This window comes from Cryptomeria japonica, chromosome 4 (assembly GCF_030272615.1).
Source record: "Cryptomeria japonica chromosome 4, Sugi_1.0, whole genome shotgun sequence".
Lineage (NCBI taxonomy): Eukaryota > Viridiplantae > Streptophyta > Pinopsida > Cupressales > Cupressaceae > Cryptomeria > Cryptomeria japonica.
This window is the reverse complement of record NC_081408.1, coordinates 22,357,722-22,377,320: the sequence shown is the minus strand read 5'-3', so window position 1 is coordinate 22,377,320 and position 19,599 is coordinate 22,357,722. Positions and strand designations below refer to the sequence as shown.

General features: G+C 30.0%; 1 protein-coding gene across 1 annotated transcript; it reads right to left on the bottom strand.

Moving 5' to 3' along the window:
- Window positions 1–999: 999 nt before the first annotated feature.
- LOC131052059 (protein DETOXIFICATION 40) lies at window positions 1,000–8,028 on the bottom strand. The gene is made up of 9 exons (XM_057986638.2): window positions 7,605–8,028; window positions 5,610–6,154; window positions 4,217–4,303; window positions 3,983–4,039; window positions 3,639–3,877; window positions 3,187–3,305; window positions 2,931–3,017; window positions 1,305–1,385; window positions 1,000–1,215 (listed from the first exon to the last, which is right to left on the bottom strand). Exons 1-9 carry the CDS (start codon window positions 7,920–7,922, stop codon window positions 1,210–1,212), a joined length of 1,539 nt encoding a protein of 512 aa, XP_057842621.1. The 5' UTR covers window positions 7,923–8,028; the 3' UTR covers window positions 1,000–1,209.
- Between the last annotated feature and the right edge of the window lie 11,571 nt (window positions 8,029–19,599).

Genomic DNA, 19,599 nt, shown 5'->3' with positions numbered 1-19,599 from the left:
AACAATTTAATCAAGATCAAAGAGAAGTCAAAGTTATGAATCTCACCTCAGTTAAACTTTATGACTACTAGTTTATTACTCTAGTCTTATTTTTTTTCTAATATTAATGATTGAACTACTATTAATATGTTGTTAATAGCTTGCTGAAGTTGCCTTTGAGTTGTTTTGTTTATAGGATCAACACCCTTATTATGTTGCCTTTAACATAAAAAACATTACTTAGAAAGTTTTTAAATATTTTAAGAAAATAATATCCAATACAATATATTATTTTTAATTGGTAAACTTTAGTTCTTAAAAAAAAATATAATATCACATACTTTTAATGATGTAGGCTATAACCTAATCAAGTTTCAATTAAATTTTAGAAAAAATATAAATAAATGTGGCTCCTTGTTCACAATGTTTAAGAATATATACCATGTATTATATGGTATGAGTGAAGATACAAAGCTTAAGAATGTTGTTTAAGTTTAGGCTTAACCCATCTAGATATAGCAAGTAGTCTATAACCTTACTCAATATTTTTCAAACCAAATACAAAAAATTTTTTATTAAGCATAGAATAGAAAAAAATAGAATATCAAACAACTTTAACAACAAAAAAAAAAAAAATTATTAAAAAATAGAATATAAAACTAATTTAACAAAAATATGCATAAATTAAAAGTTAAAATAATTATAGACTAATTTGTGGAGCAGAAAATAAAATACCAATATACCATACAATTTTAAAAGTACACAAATATATATATATATATATATATATATATATATATATATATATATATTAAAATTAAATAAACCAATAAATAAAAAACCTTAGATGATACATAAAGTACAACAAAATTTTAAGAAATATATTCTAAACTCTTTCTTGAAAAAATTTACACTATTGCTTGTATCACCAAAACTACCATGGTGAAGCCCTAAAAGATGCCCAACACAATTGTCAGTTTTTTCCACCAAAGAGACAATTAAATCCATAACTCCTAGCAATAAAATAATGGAAATATTTTTCATTTTTTTACTCATTTCATGAAAGTTTGAAAGTATTATAAATATGCCCAACCAACATTTGGCAAAAACTAGGCTACAATGTAGATAATGTTTTATCAAAAGATTTAAAGATAAATCATTCAATCTTAGTTCCTTCCTCGCCATAAAATGGCCCAATGAAACTCTCTCTACAAAGCAAAAGTTCCTCCGTTAAGCCTACATTAAAAAATAAATGAAGAGTTAAGTATTTATTTTCATTCTATTAAATAATTTTAAAGAGTGATAATGAAACTAAAATGTGTCACCTTATTGTTTGTTGTATGTTCTTGACTTTTATCTTCATGTTCAGCATCCCATTTTGACATTCGTTGAGAAGCTTTTTCCACCTACAATTATTCCAAAACCATTTTCTTAGACATATTTACAAAATTAAATAGATAGTTCAAGAGAGAATTAATTTGAAATTAATATAGCGTAGGTAAAAGATAAAGTATAAAGGTACTTCCACTATAGTACATAATATATATTTTTATTTTATATACATTGTTTATTTTTAAACATTTAGTAAAATAAAATATACATTATTTTTAATAAAATATAGAGGTGTTTTTTATTTTATTTTATGGATTGTTGCAAGTATTTTTTTATTGGAGATATTTTTACATTTATTATTTATTAATCATAAAAAATATGAGTATATATGTTTTCTTTTTCTTATATTTTGGGTTTGTTTTGATTAGATTGTTGTAAATATCATAATTATTATATATGTATAATAATTATTTATAGAATAGGTTAAAGGAATTATACATCTCAATCTCCTCATCATTGTTTTCTAAATGTTTAGTCCCAACTAAGAGACTCATTTATGAACATCTTATATCTTACATTTGCACATGGAATTCACTGTGTCACTGTCATAGTCATGAATTTGAACCCTTCACTCTTAAAATTCAAAACTAAAATATATTTATTTCTAACCACTTCATATTTAAAGAGATTCATTCATTCATTTGAAATTCATCTAAGAAAGACTAACTTATTGAGCACTTATGTTTGAGGAATAAAATCAGTATAATTGTATTTATATTGGAGATCATTTTATCCTAGGCCCAATAGATGATTGGCAAGTGTATTTGATCATTTTTCTTCAAATCATAAAATATAGGTGTCTAACCTTGGACAACATGGAATTTGAAATTTAGTACATTCCTAAAATCTATATATAATCACCAACTTTTCATACATGAGCTCAAATATGATGATTGAGGTGAGAAAATAAAATAAAGGCATCTAACTTATCAAATAAAATTGCCACAACATATTAGACCAAGTTCACATGGAATATGAAGTCCACTCTAATAGAGGTCAATTATATAGGGACAACAATGAACTAGAACATTAATTATTATTTTTCAACCTAACTATCACCTTCAATTATTTTAATTTCAATATTTATTTAGGTTTATGACAATGATCATCTTGAACTATGATATCTATATTATTTCATGTTTTTGATTAAAAAAGTAACAAAACAAGGGTTTTGACCCTATACAAAGATAGGCCAAAAAGGCTACTTACAACTGGTCAAGAACATACCACTAACAACACACGCCATAATAGATCACTTACAACACTCTAGCATTATTTATGTTGACTAGATTTATTTATTTGATTATCTTGTATTATCTAAGTAGTGTTCCATTTTAACATTATAGATTTAGTTATAAATATAACTTAGATATACAATTTGATTATATATTCATATTCTATTAATGAATAATTATTATTTACTTATATTTTATAAGAGAAATAAACTTTTTAACTCTATTAATATCAATTAATATGAAGAATATATATTAAATTTTTATTTTTCAATGAATTATAAATAACATATAAATTTTTTTTTAAAAATGAACTTTAGAACTTACCTCTTTTGTCCAATTTGTTTTAAAGGTGATAATTAATAAAACTATAGTCTGTAAGGTTGTCCCACCTAGCATCCCTAGCCAAATTCCCTGTCATTGAAAGAAAAATAATTTCTTATGTAAGAACTTATATTTCACTTTTCATCAATTATTGAATCAACCTAATATCTAATCAATTTCAAAATAGAAAATCAAATAATACATTATTAAATTAATTTAACAAAATTCTAATCTATTAGATTGATATGTAATTTCTTACCTTCACTCCAAAATCAAATTTGAAACCTAAAAGGCATCCCAAGGGTATCCCGACAATATAATAACAACCGACATTTATATAAGCCACAAGAGCTTGCCATCCTGAACCAATAGCCACACCTACAATTACATACAAACAAACATAAATTACCAAATTAACCGTTATCTAAGATTTCATGAAAGTTAACAAACCTACCCTACTTTCATAGTTGTTTAAAAGAGAAACAATGATATAAAAATAACTATTTTGAAGTATGATATAATAATGAGATAATTTCAAATAGAAATTTTCTATTTTCATATTTTAAAAGAGAAATAAAGATATAAATAACTCTTTTGAAGTATGATATAATAATGATACAATAGCACATAGAAATCATAAATATGTAGACTTAATATATACAATTGAATGAATAAAATTTTGAAGAGTATTAAAGATTATTAAATGAGAACCTGAAAGAACTGGTTGAATTCCATTGAGAATAATTGATGCTGCAAGAAATGGGGCAAGTTCTGATGTAGCATCTGCTACTTCCTTCCCTTCTGTGAAGGCATAGCTCATAACATTTCGTATAAGCATAATAATGATGGCAAATATCACTGATATTAAAAAGGAGAATGTGGTCACTACTATCACTGAAAATGCTGCTGCTTTTGGATTCCCAGCACCAAGCTCATTGCTCACTCTAACACTGAATGCAATCCAACAGAAAAGTATTAAACAAAAACATCTAATACTTTTGCATTGTTATAAATCACCTCTTTGGAAAATAAGTTTGAAATTAAATCTCACTCACCTAGCAGCAGCATTAAATCCAATAGGTATCATGAATACCCATCCCAAAATTGATGTGCTGCATGAAAAATGATTAACTTATAAGTGAATTAAATCTAATAATTTTTCTACTGGTAAGATAATCAAAACTAAAACACTAGACTTGATTAAGGGAAATTTTTTGAATCCCTACATTACTGTATGATCAAATTGATGATTTTTTCAATGGAAAAAAGTAGAAGTAAAGAGAAAATACCATATAGACAATGAATCCAATGCAATTTCTGCATTTTTCAAGAGACCTGCCAAGAGCACCATTATCTGAAAGTACCATGTTTCCAAACTGATAGAAACAAAATCAGGATAACATAATTTAGAAAATATGATAATTCATATTTTACAAATATGTGCATATATTTGAATTCTTTACTATGTGAACTTGTAAGTTGAGGGTAATCAACTCATTAACAATGTGAATACCCTTACATCATAAGAATATAGTTTAACTGATAGAAAAGAAAGTTATTTCTTTTTCAAATTGAATGCGAATAATATATGATCATAATTGGTTAAAATACTAGGTTCTCACTATGGAGACCCAAGTAATATATGATCATTTTCTTTTATTTTTTTTCTATTTTTTCAGTTATGTATTATGATATTAAATAATAAAATATATACATTTAAAAATATATATATTAAAGTATTATAAATAGATAGATAGATAATCAACATAAAATAGATAGATAGATAATCAACATAAAATAGATAGATAGATCCATTGATCTGATGTTTAGTAGAAAAGACAATCAACATAAAATTTAAGAGATAATAGATCAAAAAACAAATCTCATGTCTGTAAGAGATTATCAGTAGCAAGCTAGAGTCTTATAGATAGATGGATAGATAGATAGATTGGATGCTTACGAGAAAAGACAATCAACATAAAATAGATAGATAGATCGATCTAATGTTTAGTAGAAAAGATAATTAACATAAAATTTAAGAGATAATAGATTATAAAAACATAAAATCTCATGTCTGCAAGAGCTGATCAGTAGCAAGCTAGAGACCTATAGAGATAGATAGATAGATCGGTTGCCTAGTAGAAAATTGATTGATCTGATGTTTAGTAGAAAAGACAATTAACATAAATTTAATAGATAATAGATCCAAAAAACCATAAAATCTCATTTCTGTATGAGCTGATTAGCAGCAACCTCAAGTCCTATACTTAGATAAATAGATAGATCCATCTGATGTTTTTGATTATAAAAGCAATGAGAACGAGGGCACTGACCCTTTATATAGCATAACTATTAACGAGACCACAGTGCAAAAACCAGCACTATAACAGCATTAACAGTAACAGAACTAACAGCAAAATGTGACCAAGTCTTTGAAAATCAAAAACAGCAAGCAGAAAACACAAAATACAAACTACAGAGACGCCTTTGGCATCCCAATGACATCAATGATACTGTTCCATTCATTAAACCGATCCCTCTGAGATTTAGTAAAAAAGACAGTCAACATAAAATCTAAGAAATAATAAATTAAAAACCATAAAATCTCACATATGTAAGAACTGATCAGTAGCAAGTTGGCAACTTACATAGTAAACATAAAAGAAGGAAAGTTGCACTTACCATAACATGACAGCAGAAGCAATAGATAACTTTAAGAAAGATGGCAATCCAGTAAAAGCCTGAAGAGTAAAGCCAGTCCATGTTTTCTTACACCTCGGACTTTTCATAATATAAATGTACTGTGCTATAACAACAATCCACCAAGATATGCTCAAAACAAATGCTGCTCCAAATAGTCCCCACCCTAGCTTGTAAATCGCCAACCAACTCAAAAGCATATGGATAAAGATTGTAACAAAAGAAATGTAAGCACTGGGTGCCACAATGCTCTGTGCCTGCATAAACTTCTGTATAGGAAAATTAGCAGCATAGGCATAGATTTGTGGGATTAGACCCAAGACAAATATTGCGGCTGCCGATGCTATTTTCTTAGATTCGCCCAAAAGAAGTAGAATTCTCTTGCAGAATACATAGATTATTGTGAGAGGAATAGCAGTTGCCATCAAAAGGACTGTGGATCTTTGCATGTAGACTCCCAACATTTCATATTTTTTTGCTCCAAAAGCTTGCCCACATAATGTTTCTACTGCGCTGCCCATGCCCAACTGTATTCCAAAATTATATATTAATGTCTAAATCTGATTGATGGCATTGTAAAAAATTGATTTCATATAGAATTTTATTCGAAAAAGCAAAAAAATTACGTTTATAAGTTCGTAAGGACTTTTAAGATTGATGTTTAAAAAAATAGAAGAAAAAAATACAATGTATTTGAACATGTAAGACAGAGGGGGTTTTGCAGGCTGATCTATTATTCTTTCTAACTTGTTTCCTACACTCAAGTGACTCTTGACCCAACATAACACATTGTCATATTCATATTATTTTATAATTGATCTATAATATTATAATTTCTTTCAGTTTTATTTTCAAAAAGTTAAGACAATTAAATTCATCAGATTTCCACATTCATAATTGTTGAAAGTGACTTCTAAAATTTAATTGTATAAGAATTTTTTTTACATCAGATCACATATAATTACAAAAAATAAATCACAAAGTACATCATCAAAATTGTCAAAATTGATCAAAATTGTCAAAATTGCTTTTGATTCTTTTATATGCATACCTAACTTAAATATATATAATTTAGAAATAAAAAATATATTAAACAATATCTAAACCAACAGTCTACACATAAGACTTGACCATACATATTATTGTATTATCATTTATATAAAAAAATTATATCCCATGTCCCATCAAAAGACCATTGGCAAAGTCCAAAGGAGATAAGATTACATACCAAAGTACAAGTATTCAAATGGTAAATTCCCTTCTCTTACTTTTATGCTACACCTAAAAAGCAGATTGGGCAGATTCTAGGGACTTGTTGAACTCAGCCAAAAAGAGTCCTTAAATTTGAGACTTCTTGCTTCATAGAAAGCCGTAATTTAATAAGGTTCCTAATTAAAGTGGGCCAAATTTCCAAAAAGTTGTCTGTCGGGCAGATTTGTTCAGAGAAGCATTGAATGCATGTAAGAAATTTGGCAGGAATACTATGAGCCCACTGAAAGTTTAGATTGTTGCATTAAAACTCTGTTAATGAATAAATGAACAATCATATGGCCACATTAAAACTATGTTACTGAATATTGAACAAGATCTGATTCCATAAAAACTATCCTACTGAGTAGTGCACAGTCCAATCTGAATACCCATTTTTATCTCATCCTTAATAATGGGTTAGGGAGCATAATATGCAAAATAAAAGAAGAAAAGTTATAAACAGGTTTCTTCAGAGATTCCATGAACCCATTAAATGATTAGACAGTTCCATTAAAACTCTGTTAATGAATAGTGAACAAATATATGGCTACAATAAAACTATGCTTCTGTCTACTGTCTTAGCTTTGTATTCTCGATATTCATAGATGGAAGACAAACAGATTAATCTATAGTTTTAAGCTTGTTTGAGATCATTATGCTATACTTCAAAATTTTATAAACCCAAAGATTCAATCCCTTATTTGCTTGAATTGCAATGATACATACCATGAGTCCATAAGCAAAAATTTGAATCCCATTGTTCCCAAGAGAAGCAGCAGCAAGCTCCAAGTTCCCCAGATGCCCAGAGAAGATTTGTGTGATGAGGCTCATTAGATAGTTTACCATGTAAACTCCAATTGCAGGTGCAGCAATTCGCCATAGAAGTTTTGATTCCAAGAACAATGCGGCCCTCATCCTCTTTCCCCATGGTTGATCTAAATCAGACAAAATCACTTCCAATCTGTTAATATCCTCCACATGACTGTCAATAGCAGGAGGAGGATTAGTCCTCTCCAAAAGAAACTCTTGCACTTCGGGCTCCATACCCAGTTAAAGAATCCTTAATCAAGAATACTTCAAAGGATATTATTACACACTATCAATGGCTTAGATCATACATTGTGTTATATCATTGAAAGGAGGAGGAAACATATGATAGAGAAAGATGAAGGAATCAGTGTAGATTATAGACTAACCTAAATCAAATAGGAAAGTACAATAAACAAGACAACAAAATGACTTAAAACTTTTAAAAATATAATAATTCATATCTAAAATAACTAAAAATCACTTAATTAATAATTATAAAAGAGTTTTGTATTGCTATCTCTATTAAGAGAGAGGGGCAGGGGAGAGAATTTTTTGAATACAAATTGGTTATTAGAGAATTATTAAACAAATAGCTTATGGCATTTTTTTCAATGTATCAAGTTATGTAAAATTCAATTCAGAATATACAAAGTTGAATATGACATTTATACTCAAAAAACTATGTAGTTGAATCATGGTACCCTAAGTCACAGTGCCCTACTTTTAATCTAATGTAGAATTGGTTTTGATAATGCTTGTATGAATAATTATTCCATATTTATCTCTACATGTTTGAATGTAAGCTTGCTTCTAAGGTACATAGGGAATATATAGGTAGATTTTTTTTCCCTCCATTGGAAAATAGATGGTTTGATATGCTTTCTATTAGTAAGAGTCAAGGTGGAATTAGATATCTCAAAAGGTTCATTTAATGAGATATAAATTGAGGTTGAAGATGGGATCTAGAGGTAGGTCTTAGATTATGAAAAAAGAAGAAGATGTTGGACACTGCTGTTGTTATGCCAAAAGCTCGAGCTATCAATGAATGCCATAGCGAACAGAGACAATAATCCACAGGACGCAGTTAAGCACATGTCACAAAGTCCGAAGGAGGTGCTGACCGACTAGCCAACAATGCCCCCCTCAGCACCAACTGAGGGTTCCACAAAGTTCAATTAAGGAGACCAAAGGGTGACCTCTAGGGATTCAAACCCATAACCCAATGCTTTGATACCACTTGTTGGACACCGCTATCGTTATGCCTAAAGCTCGAGTTGTCAACGAATGGCACAACGACCAGAGACAAGGATCCACATGAGGTGGTTAAGCACATGTCACGAATCCTGAAGGAGGTGCTGACCGACTAGCCAACATAAGATGCAAATGATGTTTTAAGTTTGAACACATTTCATCCAAATCTAAGGTAGAAAAACTCATTTTTTAAAAACAAATGACTTTGGTCAAAAGGAGCTCACTTCTCATGTTTATCTATGAAATGTCTAGCTCCTGAATTGCTAGAAGGTTCCAAAGAATTAGAGTCTATAGATTCTCCATGCAACTTCAAGAAATATTTTCCCAAATACAAATGACATAGGTGGATAAGGTAGCAAAGCCCCCTACTTCACCTCTAAGATACTTTGATGTTGTGTGCATTTCCTAGGTTTCGATAAGTTAGATGGAGGATGAAGATACAAAAGGAAAAAACATAAGATTGGGAAGCATGAAAGATGGAACTCTTTGAGTAAAAAGGTTACCTTAGGGTCTAAGGTGGGTGCTTCCAAGAGGATGCAACTAGTGTTGCCTACTACTACCCTATTAAGGAATTTGAAAGTAGCATGTTCATAAAATTTGAATCATGCTGGAGAATGGGATATATGCACTAATAAATATCATATTGATTAATGAAAACTATAAATCACTCTCTATCTACTTCACCAATCATCTTTGAAATGTGATAAAGAAGATGATACTTTTGGTTGGATAGAATTTAATTGGATGAATATAACTATAAAAATAATTTGCATGGTCATATTATTCTAAGATATTATAAGAAAAAAAATGAAGGATTAAATTTAAATTTTTGGTTATTCTATTTGCTTCTCTGCATGCATATGATTATTTAAGCAAGATTATAGTTATATAATAAGTTTGTTGTAAAGTAGTATATAGGAATGGTCAGGCATGTATAGAAGTTTGGAATAACTTATCTAATAAAATATATATTTACAAATAAATAAAACATTAATTTTTAATTTATCACATGTAACAAATATTTCCACATAATATGTAGTCAACAAATAAATTTTATTGAACATAGTTTTTTCCTTGCAATAATAGTCATAGAGTTTATAATTACATGTAATAGACACATTCCATGCACTTTATTCCTTCTCTCATGCTAGCCTTTGTTTGTGTAGGATGGGTTTGGTTGATGGCATGAGACATAAAATCAAAATGTTTAGAAAATTTGTAAGGAGGTCAAAAGAACAAAATCAAATATGAAAGACTCCCAATCTTAAGCCACCTACATGGCATCTTAAATTTTCAAAAGGCTAATGTTTTCACACAATCAATGAGTATTCTCCAAAATTTTCAAAAGGCTAATGTTTTCACACAATCAATGAGTATTCTCCATTGAGTCCCAACCTAATAAATCTTGTTGGTTTTTTCATTGTCTTAAAGTCCAAGACAAATCAATGAGTATTCTCCATTGAGTCTCACCCTAATAAATCTTGTTGGTTTTCTCATTGTCTTAAACTCCAAGACAAATATTTTGACTTGGTTATCTTGGGAGCTCAAAAATTAGGTGGAAACAATCTAGAAACATATAAGAACACTTGTAAAAAGGTAAGCAAGAAAATGGATGAGTGACTACTAAATTACATATCACCTATGTACTTTAGTAGACATGACAATTAAGGATGCTTACATCAGTCTAAATTTTTATATCTCAACAGTGTCCAAATCCAAACATCTTGTATAAATGTTGACAATGGCTAATAAATATGTAGTGGCCTCTATATTATCATAACTATTGTCTTCTTATATTAATATTATTTCTTATTTACTAGATTATGTTGAGATGTCCCAAATATAACTATTAATTGAATTGGTGTAGTATTTTCTTGTTAAGAAAAAACTTCATATTGATTATAAAATTATTAATTAAATATAAATATCTTAATTAAATAGATGTATAAAAATTAATTTTTATTTAAAAAAATTATTTAATTTTCAAAAATCTACTTGCATTATTTCCAAAATCCATTTGTTTTGTTTTTACTTTGAAGAATGTAGTAAATTATATATTTATATATTAGATTTTCACTATTTATTTTTTAATATTATATAGAAGCTTCTAAAATTTGACTTTTTTATAGATTTGAAAGTTTGTTGAGTCGTATTTGACATCAACTTTTTGTTTTTTTACATGCACAAGTCATTCCTTATGTCATTCTGTAATGGTATAAAAACAAATAAGAATATAATGAAATTTATGACCATATGTAAGATTCGAAAGTTTGACTATATAGCTGATTTGAAGGTTTGTTATGCCACGTTGGATTTCTCACCTACTATTCTTCAAGGGAAACATCAACGATGTGAGAAAGTACACGTTGATGGATTTTTGTGAAGTCGCTATCTGTCGGGAGATCTTTCCCTTTAGTGGGGCCAATCAAATTAATTATATTGATGGCCTAATGTTTATAAGGGTGATTTGAGATATATTCTTAACCTACACGAGGTTTGAGGTTTTTAAATACAAAACCTTTAATTTATTTATTTTAAGAAATGATTCTTATGTTTATTTATGATAAATAAATATATTTTAGATAATTTATATAAAAGATACTTATAGATATTATTTTAGAGGTTTTATTTTTATTATATTTATAATTTAAGTGAAATAGGTGTTTTGAAAATGATATCTCATTATATCTTGTAAATTGTTTTAATAGCATTATCACTTATAGCATATAAATAATATTATTTTAATAAATTAACATAAAAAACAAAACATACATATGTATGTGTAGAATAACATTCTTATATAATGAATATATATTGTTAAAAAATTTAAAAATCAAATTTTTTAATTCAATATATACATTATTGTTCAAATTAATTATCACATGAATGATTGTCTTCCCTACATTATTTTATTTACATTTAATTTGTATTTTAATAACATTATCATTTATAACATATAAGCAATATTATTATAATAAATTAACATAAAAAATAAAACATATATAAGTATGTGCAAAATAACACTTTTATATAATAATATGTAGATAAAATATATATTATGAAAAAAAATAAAAAATCTCTTATTTAAATATATAGAATAAATTGTTCACATTAATTATGAGATCAATGATTGTCTTCCCTACATTATTGTTCATCCATGGTCAATAATAAATCATTGGTGTTTTACATGAAAGCTTATTTTCAATTTGCTTTAGATTTTTCTTTGCACGGTTGGATGACATTACAAAAGAAATGATTTTTGAGGACAATTTTAATGATGTGAATAGAATTTAATGGTTGCATGGTCCATAATATATGATGCCAACCATATTGAAAAAAATAAATAAATATGAGGCAATCATTATATAGGACTTTTAAAAAAATTTCGTAAACGGTTTAAAGCAACCAAGTTTTTTATTTGATTTAGGGATGGTTGATCTTTATGACCAAACAAGAAAAGTTTTTGAGAATTAGGACATTTCTTTTAAAAGTAAAATATGAATTATATTTTTCATTCATGGCGATTTTGGAATTGATTGGTAAAATAGTCTCTTTAAAATCTAAAGAAAGTTTGAGGGTCTAGTATGTCTATTATAAGACATAAATATAATATATTGTTAAAGAAAGTTTTAAAAGAGTAAGAGAATGAATTGAAATATTTGAATTAAGTTTTTTGAATGTTGATTGTGTAGTATTTTGTATCATTAATATGTTATTTTTTTTTTTTATAAAAGTGGTAGAGCCACGAAATTTATTAATTATGAAAGAAGATTTACAGAGCATGGTTTAGGTGGGAATACCGGTGGGAAAGAACTAGGAAGAAAACCTTCGGTTGTAGCCCAAGAAACAAGAGTGAATTATCTTAAAGAACTACCCTACCCTCACCCATGATAATCCACAATCCTTTTGAAAAAATACATCGAAACAAGTTATAACCCACCCAATAAAGCCCTTATACATCCAAAGAAAACCCAAGGGAGAAAGGGGATAAAGAAGAGGGACTGGAATAGGTTGCAACTGAGGAGGAAGGACAGTCCAGGTCTCTGATACCAACCGCAATTGTAGAAATAGAAATCATAACCGCATCATCATCCATGGAAAGCAATGTAGAATCCGCACTACTATCCAATTCTGATCCAGTAATCCTTGCATACCTTTTGACTAAGATCATTGTTAGCAGATGTGCACACCCAAGAGTCACAAAAATCAAACAATATAGAAATGAATTTGATATGAAGCCTCCAAAAATAAAACATCCATAGCATCTGAATAAGAGGATTGGAGGAGCCAAGAATGTCACCAAACACAAATTAAATAGGACGATTTGTACTATTGTAGTCCCAGTGTCTAACGTGAACTTGACAAAGTTAAATGGCAATACCGAAGTCCATATCCCAGAAAAGGAGGGACCTCCACTGAAAAATTATGAGGGGAAAGAGTGAGAATAAAAGCCATACCTGTATACTTTGATAAATAAAATCGTCCTTCCCCAACAAATCAAAATCAAATAGATGTAAGAGATGGCCCACATCTACTTCCTGCTACAAAATAGGGTCATCAATAGCTTTATTTGCCAAAACATTTGCTAACATGTTTGCTTCTCGAAAACAGTGTTTGATTTCGAAGGATTGAAAAGATGCGAGCTTATCCAAAACCATATCTAATCTATACCTTAGCTTCCAAGATGAAGTATGTCTTGAGGAGACAATGTTAAAAACCACCATTGACTACCCTTCAACAATAATGTTAGGAATATTTATGAAAGTGGCAAGGGTGAGACCATGAAGGAGGGCTTCAATCTCCGCAACATTATTGGAATCAAGCGGTAACTTCTTACAGGCTGCTCTAATTATGTTGCCATCAGAATTCCTAATAACCGCCCTAGCTCCAGAGATGCCCGGATTCCCCCTAGAGGCACCATCATAATTTAATTTTGCAAAACCAGGTGGCAGATAGTCGGGACGAGGAAGATGGGCTAAAAGATTGACAGCCATGAACCGGGAGAGACTGAAGAAGAGGCCAATTATCATAAATAAAAAAGTCCCATTTGGTAAAATTCTTTTTGGTATGTAGTAATTTAAAATGATATGAGAGCATAACTTCAGATATTGATTTTCTCTATTTTATCTATAACTTGTGCCCATGGAGTAGGTTTGTTCCTAAAAACTCTCTCATTTCTTTCAAGCCAGATATTCCAAATGATTAAAGAAGGACCAATTTCCCCAAGGGGTGCAAACGTGGAAGATCTGTGCAATAAAGGCCAAGCTTTGAAATGATCACAAAGATTGGGGCCAATAGTTGTTGGCCAACCTAGTCTCTGAAGTAACCAATACCAACAATCCAAGGCAAAGGGACATTACAAAAATAAATGATCAGAGGTTTCCATGAAGTAACCACATAAAGTACAAGGAAATACAACAACGATCCCTAACCTATCTAATCTAGTGCCCGTGAGGACCCTACTTGGATAGCCAGCCAAGTGAAGGCACCTGCCTTAGGAAGGCATGCAGATCCCCATAATAGTTTTGTAGGCAATGAGTCAGAAGATAGATGAAGAAATTTTGATTCATAGCCAGCCTTAACCGTATATTGTCCAGAAGAAGAGCCTAGCCAAATGAGCTCATCTTCAAGAGGAAAGAATATGATAGTTCTAGAGGAAAGTTCTTTTTGTAATTCAGTTACTAAATCTGAGGTAACACATATGCCAGAGAAATCCTTCCATGTTGCAAGGTCATCCTGGATGTCTAAGTAATGGTAGACTCAAACACCCCAAGCTTGCTTAAGATAATTATCAAGGGGATGCCAATCCTGAATATGAGATAAAGGTGTATGCCAATTCCATGAATCCTCCCAAAATTGAGCTTTAGATCCATTGTGGATTAACCACGAGAGGGAGGGTAAAATGAGATCCCAACAAGAGACCATGAATTTCCACATGGCAGACCCTTTAGGCAAAACTAAGGTTTTGAAGATCCTCTCCCTATCCTCAGAATCAAGATATTTTGACCTCAATAGTCTAGCCCATTTTGAATTCGGATTTTGGTATAACTTCCAAAGAAGTTTCACACCCAATGCTTTATTTTGCAAGGGTAGATCTCTAATTCCTGCACTCCGGATGGGTTTAGGAGTGCAAACCTTACTCCAAGAAAGAAGGGGCAATTTTTTCTTTTCAGTGACATTATCTGCCCAAAGAAAATCCCTTAAAATAGACTGAAGTTCCTCTATTGATCGCTTAGGCATACTAAGCACTGACATCAGGTAAATAGGGATGGTATTCAAGACTGATTTTATCATGAGTAGCTTTCCAGACAGGGATAACCATTTTTGTTTCCATGATAGGATCCGTTGGGAGATTGCAGAAATAATCTTGTCCCAAATATGGTGCTTCTCTAACCCTGAGAAGAAGGGAAATCCAAGATATCGACAAGGGAACTCCCCCACTGAAAAGCCCCAAAAACTAAGAAGATGATGTTGGACTAATGGAGAAACATTTAAAAAGAAGATTTTAGATTTTGTTGGATTAACTAATTTTCCAGAAGCCATGGAATAGTCATCAATGATTTGCTTAATAACCAGAGCTTCGATGATAGAGGCTTCCCCAAAAAGAAGAGTGTCAACTGCAAAAAGTATGAGCGTGTAAAGATCATTTTCATCATTAAAGGAAATGCCTTTCCAAGTTCCCACCTGTCTAGCATGAATTATTGATCTGTTGAGTCCCTCTGCCATTAAGATAAATAGAAAGGGGGAGAGAGGATCCCCTTGTCTAATGCCTCTAGAGGATGAAAAGAAGCTTGTAGGAGATCCATTGATGATAATCGAAAATGAGGGAGAAGAAATGCAAGCCTGAATCCATTTTACCCAATTTTTATGAAAGCCAAATTTGATGAGAACCATGGAGAGAAAATCCCAGTCAACCCAGTCATATGCTTTCATCATATCTAATTTGAGAACCATAGTAGATTTGTTATGTAACCTGATAGAGTGCAAGATTTCATGGGGCAAAATGGCACCTTCCGAGGTTTGTCTACCAGGGATAAAGCCCCCTTGCTCTTCTAAAATAATTTTAGGGAGAATCTTAGCTAGTCGAACAGATATTGCTTTGGTAAAGATTTTGTAGAGAGAATTACAAAGCGAGATAGGGCGAAAAATCCACAAAAGTTTTAGGATTATCTTTCTTCACGATAAGGGCAATCCAGGTATGATTAAGCTCTTTTAGCATGGTTTTGTGTATTCTGGCTTCCTCTAGAGATAATAATATATCATTTCCCATGAAGTCCCAACATTTTTGAAAGAAGAGCGTGGTGAACCCATCTGGCCCTAGGGCTTTATCTGAGGCCATAGAATAAATGACCTCCTTGAGCTTCTTTAGAGTGAAAGGAGCCATAAGAATATTATTATCTGCCTCAAATACACAATTAGGGATATATTAGAGAAGTATATGAGAAATTAAAAAGTTATTTTATTTTCTATCATAATCTAATAGTGAACTAGAAATTGGAAAATATTACTTAGGATGGCCAATTTTTATCAAATCAAAAGTAAGATTCTAATCAAATTATAATGATACTTCCATAGAAAGTTGGAAAGGATTAGAAGTCAAATGTGGTCATTAAATTTTCATACATTTTTAAAAAACACTTTGCACCATTATTTATTAGTTGTTAATAAAATTATTGCTTTGATAGGCAAGTGTCTCAAACATGTAGAAGATAGCAAATAGTTATTTCTTAATCCAAATTGATATTTTGGATCCTTGAGCTTTCATTTTCTTAAGAGTTTTCTAATTTTTTTAGATTTCATAAGGGATGAAAGAATTGACACGTTATCATATTCTAGGGAGAAGAACAATGGTTGTTTGGACCATACTTGGAGGTTCTAGACATCTTTTTATGGGAAGTATATTCTAATGGCAAGTAAATAATTTAGAATATGGTCTTTATGGGGTCATTTAAGGAATTGGAGACCTAATTCCTTTTATATTTGAAGAATTTGGGAATAGACATGATCATATGATGAAGAAAAAGGGTGACTATACTCTTCTAAACTAGTTGTGGTCAAGTTCTTATACCTTTTCAAATATTCACTACAATAGATATTTTGTAGAGTTAAGTGGGAAAGGGAGACCATCCAAATACCTCATTAGGATTGTGGGTTTGGCACAAAATAAAGATTAAATTGATTATTTACAGTTTGTTAAAATAAATTAATAAACATAGATTAGTAGATTTTTTTTTTATTATATTGAGAATACTAATATAGGTCTTTTAAGATTTTTGTCATTTTCTCAAAGTGGATAGTTTGGTTATGCTTAAAGTGGATAGTTTGGTTATGTTTATCTTAGTTATGAAATATCATTAAAAATGATAGGTTATTCATGTGGATATCTATATAAAAAGGAGAGGTCACCAAGTACCTCAATTCACATTCATGAATCAAAAGTGATGAAGGGTACTCTTCTGAAAAACCCAAACACACAACAACAATAGAGGAATACACTGAAAATGTAAGAAAGAAACACCCACTTTCTATTATCACAATAAAATTATAACATTCAAAAAAATTACAAGCTACAACCACATGGGCTTTCTGGTTACAAAAATCGATAGTTCGAAACCACAATCTTCCCTCTAAACTATCCTCTATAATCCTCCTTCGCCTTCTTTATCTAGAATATCTAACTATCCTAGAAAGTTCTAGAAAGTGTAACCCCCATTTTGGGTGCCAGATGTTTTTCTTGTTTGAGAAGATATTTTATTAGAAATTGGAAAATTGAGTTTCGGTAGTACAACTTTTGGAAACTATAATGATCAATCCGATTGTTGAATCTTTAATCATAATATATCATTGGAATGCTTGTGAAGAGACATGCAACATCAAATTGAGTTAATGTAAATTTTCCAAACTTTTGAACCCATCTAACGCCCTCAAAATTACATTTGAAGCTATATTGGAGAAATTTATCAGAACAAAAAGTTTAATATCTCTTGAATGCCACATGATATTGAGATGATTCTTTCACCATCCACTTCATATTATAGTTTCATTCCTTGGGGTAAGATTTCAAGTTCAGAAATGCACAAATACAAACTTACTAAAAATAGCAATCTTGTCATTTTAGCCTTATTAAAAAACAAACATTTTTTTTGGGTGATGTAATATTTCTCTTACACCCTAGATGCTCTTGAATGAGACACCTATGATACTTTAAGAAGTGACCAAGTGACACATCTTAGGTGTTTTGAGGAAAACCAAGATGGTCAACCTATGCCTTAGATAGCCATGATAAATCTTCAATAGGTCTTCCTTTCTATTTAACCAATACTCTTCGTATTTCCTATTTCTTGTGCTTCTACCCACATGACTATCCAAGATGTCTTCTATCTCTTCCTTTTCTAAAGTAGGCGTTGACATGTTCCATTGTGCTTCTGTTGATTCATCTTCAATGCCTCCTTCATGATATCATATCTAAAATATTAGACAAAAGTGAAAAGTTAAGTCCACTTGGAAACTTGACATCATAGGGATTTCCTATATCACGCTTCTTCAGTATTTTGCATGGCCAAAATATCTTCATTTTTAACTTATTAAATATGCTCTAAACATCTTATTTTGAGAAACTTCTAGGAATAGGTTCTAAACATCTTATTTTGCCTAGTTCTCAATTAGTAGCTCCATGGGACATCTGTAGCTTACTGTTTCTACCAATTTACTTCAATTATCTCCACTTTTACCCTAATTTCATAATTACATTACAAATTCAACTTATAAAGAGGATAATCAACCCCAACTAATTGAATCCAATAAGAATATGAGACCTTTCCCCATTGGGATTGAGCCTAGATCTATTGGGTTCAACCCTCTTTCAATGTAGTGGTGTTAATTGGGTTATTTAATGGATTTACTCGGGGAAACCCCAATTTACAATTTCCATATATTACAAATATATTAAAAATAATAATATTACAATAATTGAAATTTAAATAAGACGAAAAATTATAAATTAAACTAATTCTAATAACTTTTATTTATTACTTATAATTTTTCATAAAAAATATTTGAATAACTAAAAATAAATTTCAAACTTAAATCTAAATCTTAAAAATTAAAATAGAATAAATTAATTGTAAAGTCAAAATATATGAAAATTTAAAAATTATTAAAAATAATAATTTTAAAATATAATAATAGACAATTGACTTATTAAGTTTATAAATAATTAGGGTTTAGGGTTTGGCTAGAGCTTCTTGTGGTAAAGCACAAGGTCATGATGTTCAATCTCTCCCCTAACTCACATGGTGTTGGAGGATGTGTTGTGCCCAGTCTAAATAAAACATAGCATAATTTTAAAAAAATTAGAAATTTAATATTACTTATATTATGAGGATTTAACTAACAATACTATGAACTAATTTAAATTTCTCTTAATGATAATAAATTAATATTAATCATTAGTAAGAATATAAAATAACTTAATAAATTAATATGTCTATCTACATTAATAATTATTATCCTTTATCTCATATTAAAATATCATTAAAGAAAATCATATCACTGTGTACATTATTGCCTCAATATAACATTAATATGTGGACCTGGAATTTGAATAATAACATTTTGCTTCCTACAACTGATATGCATTGACATCCTTTCACAATAGTCA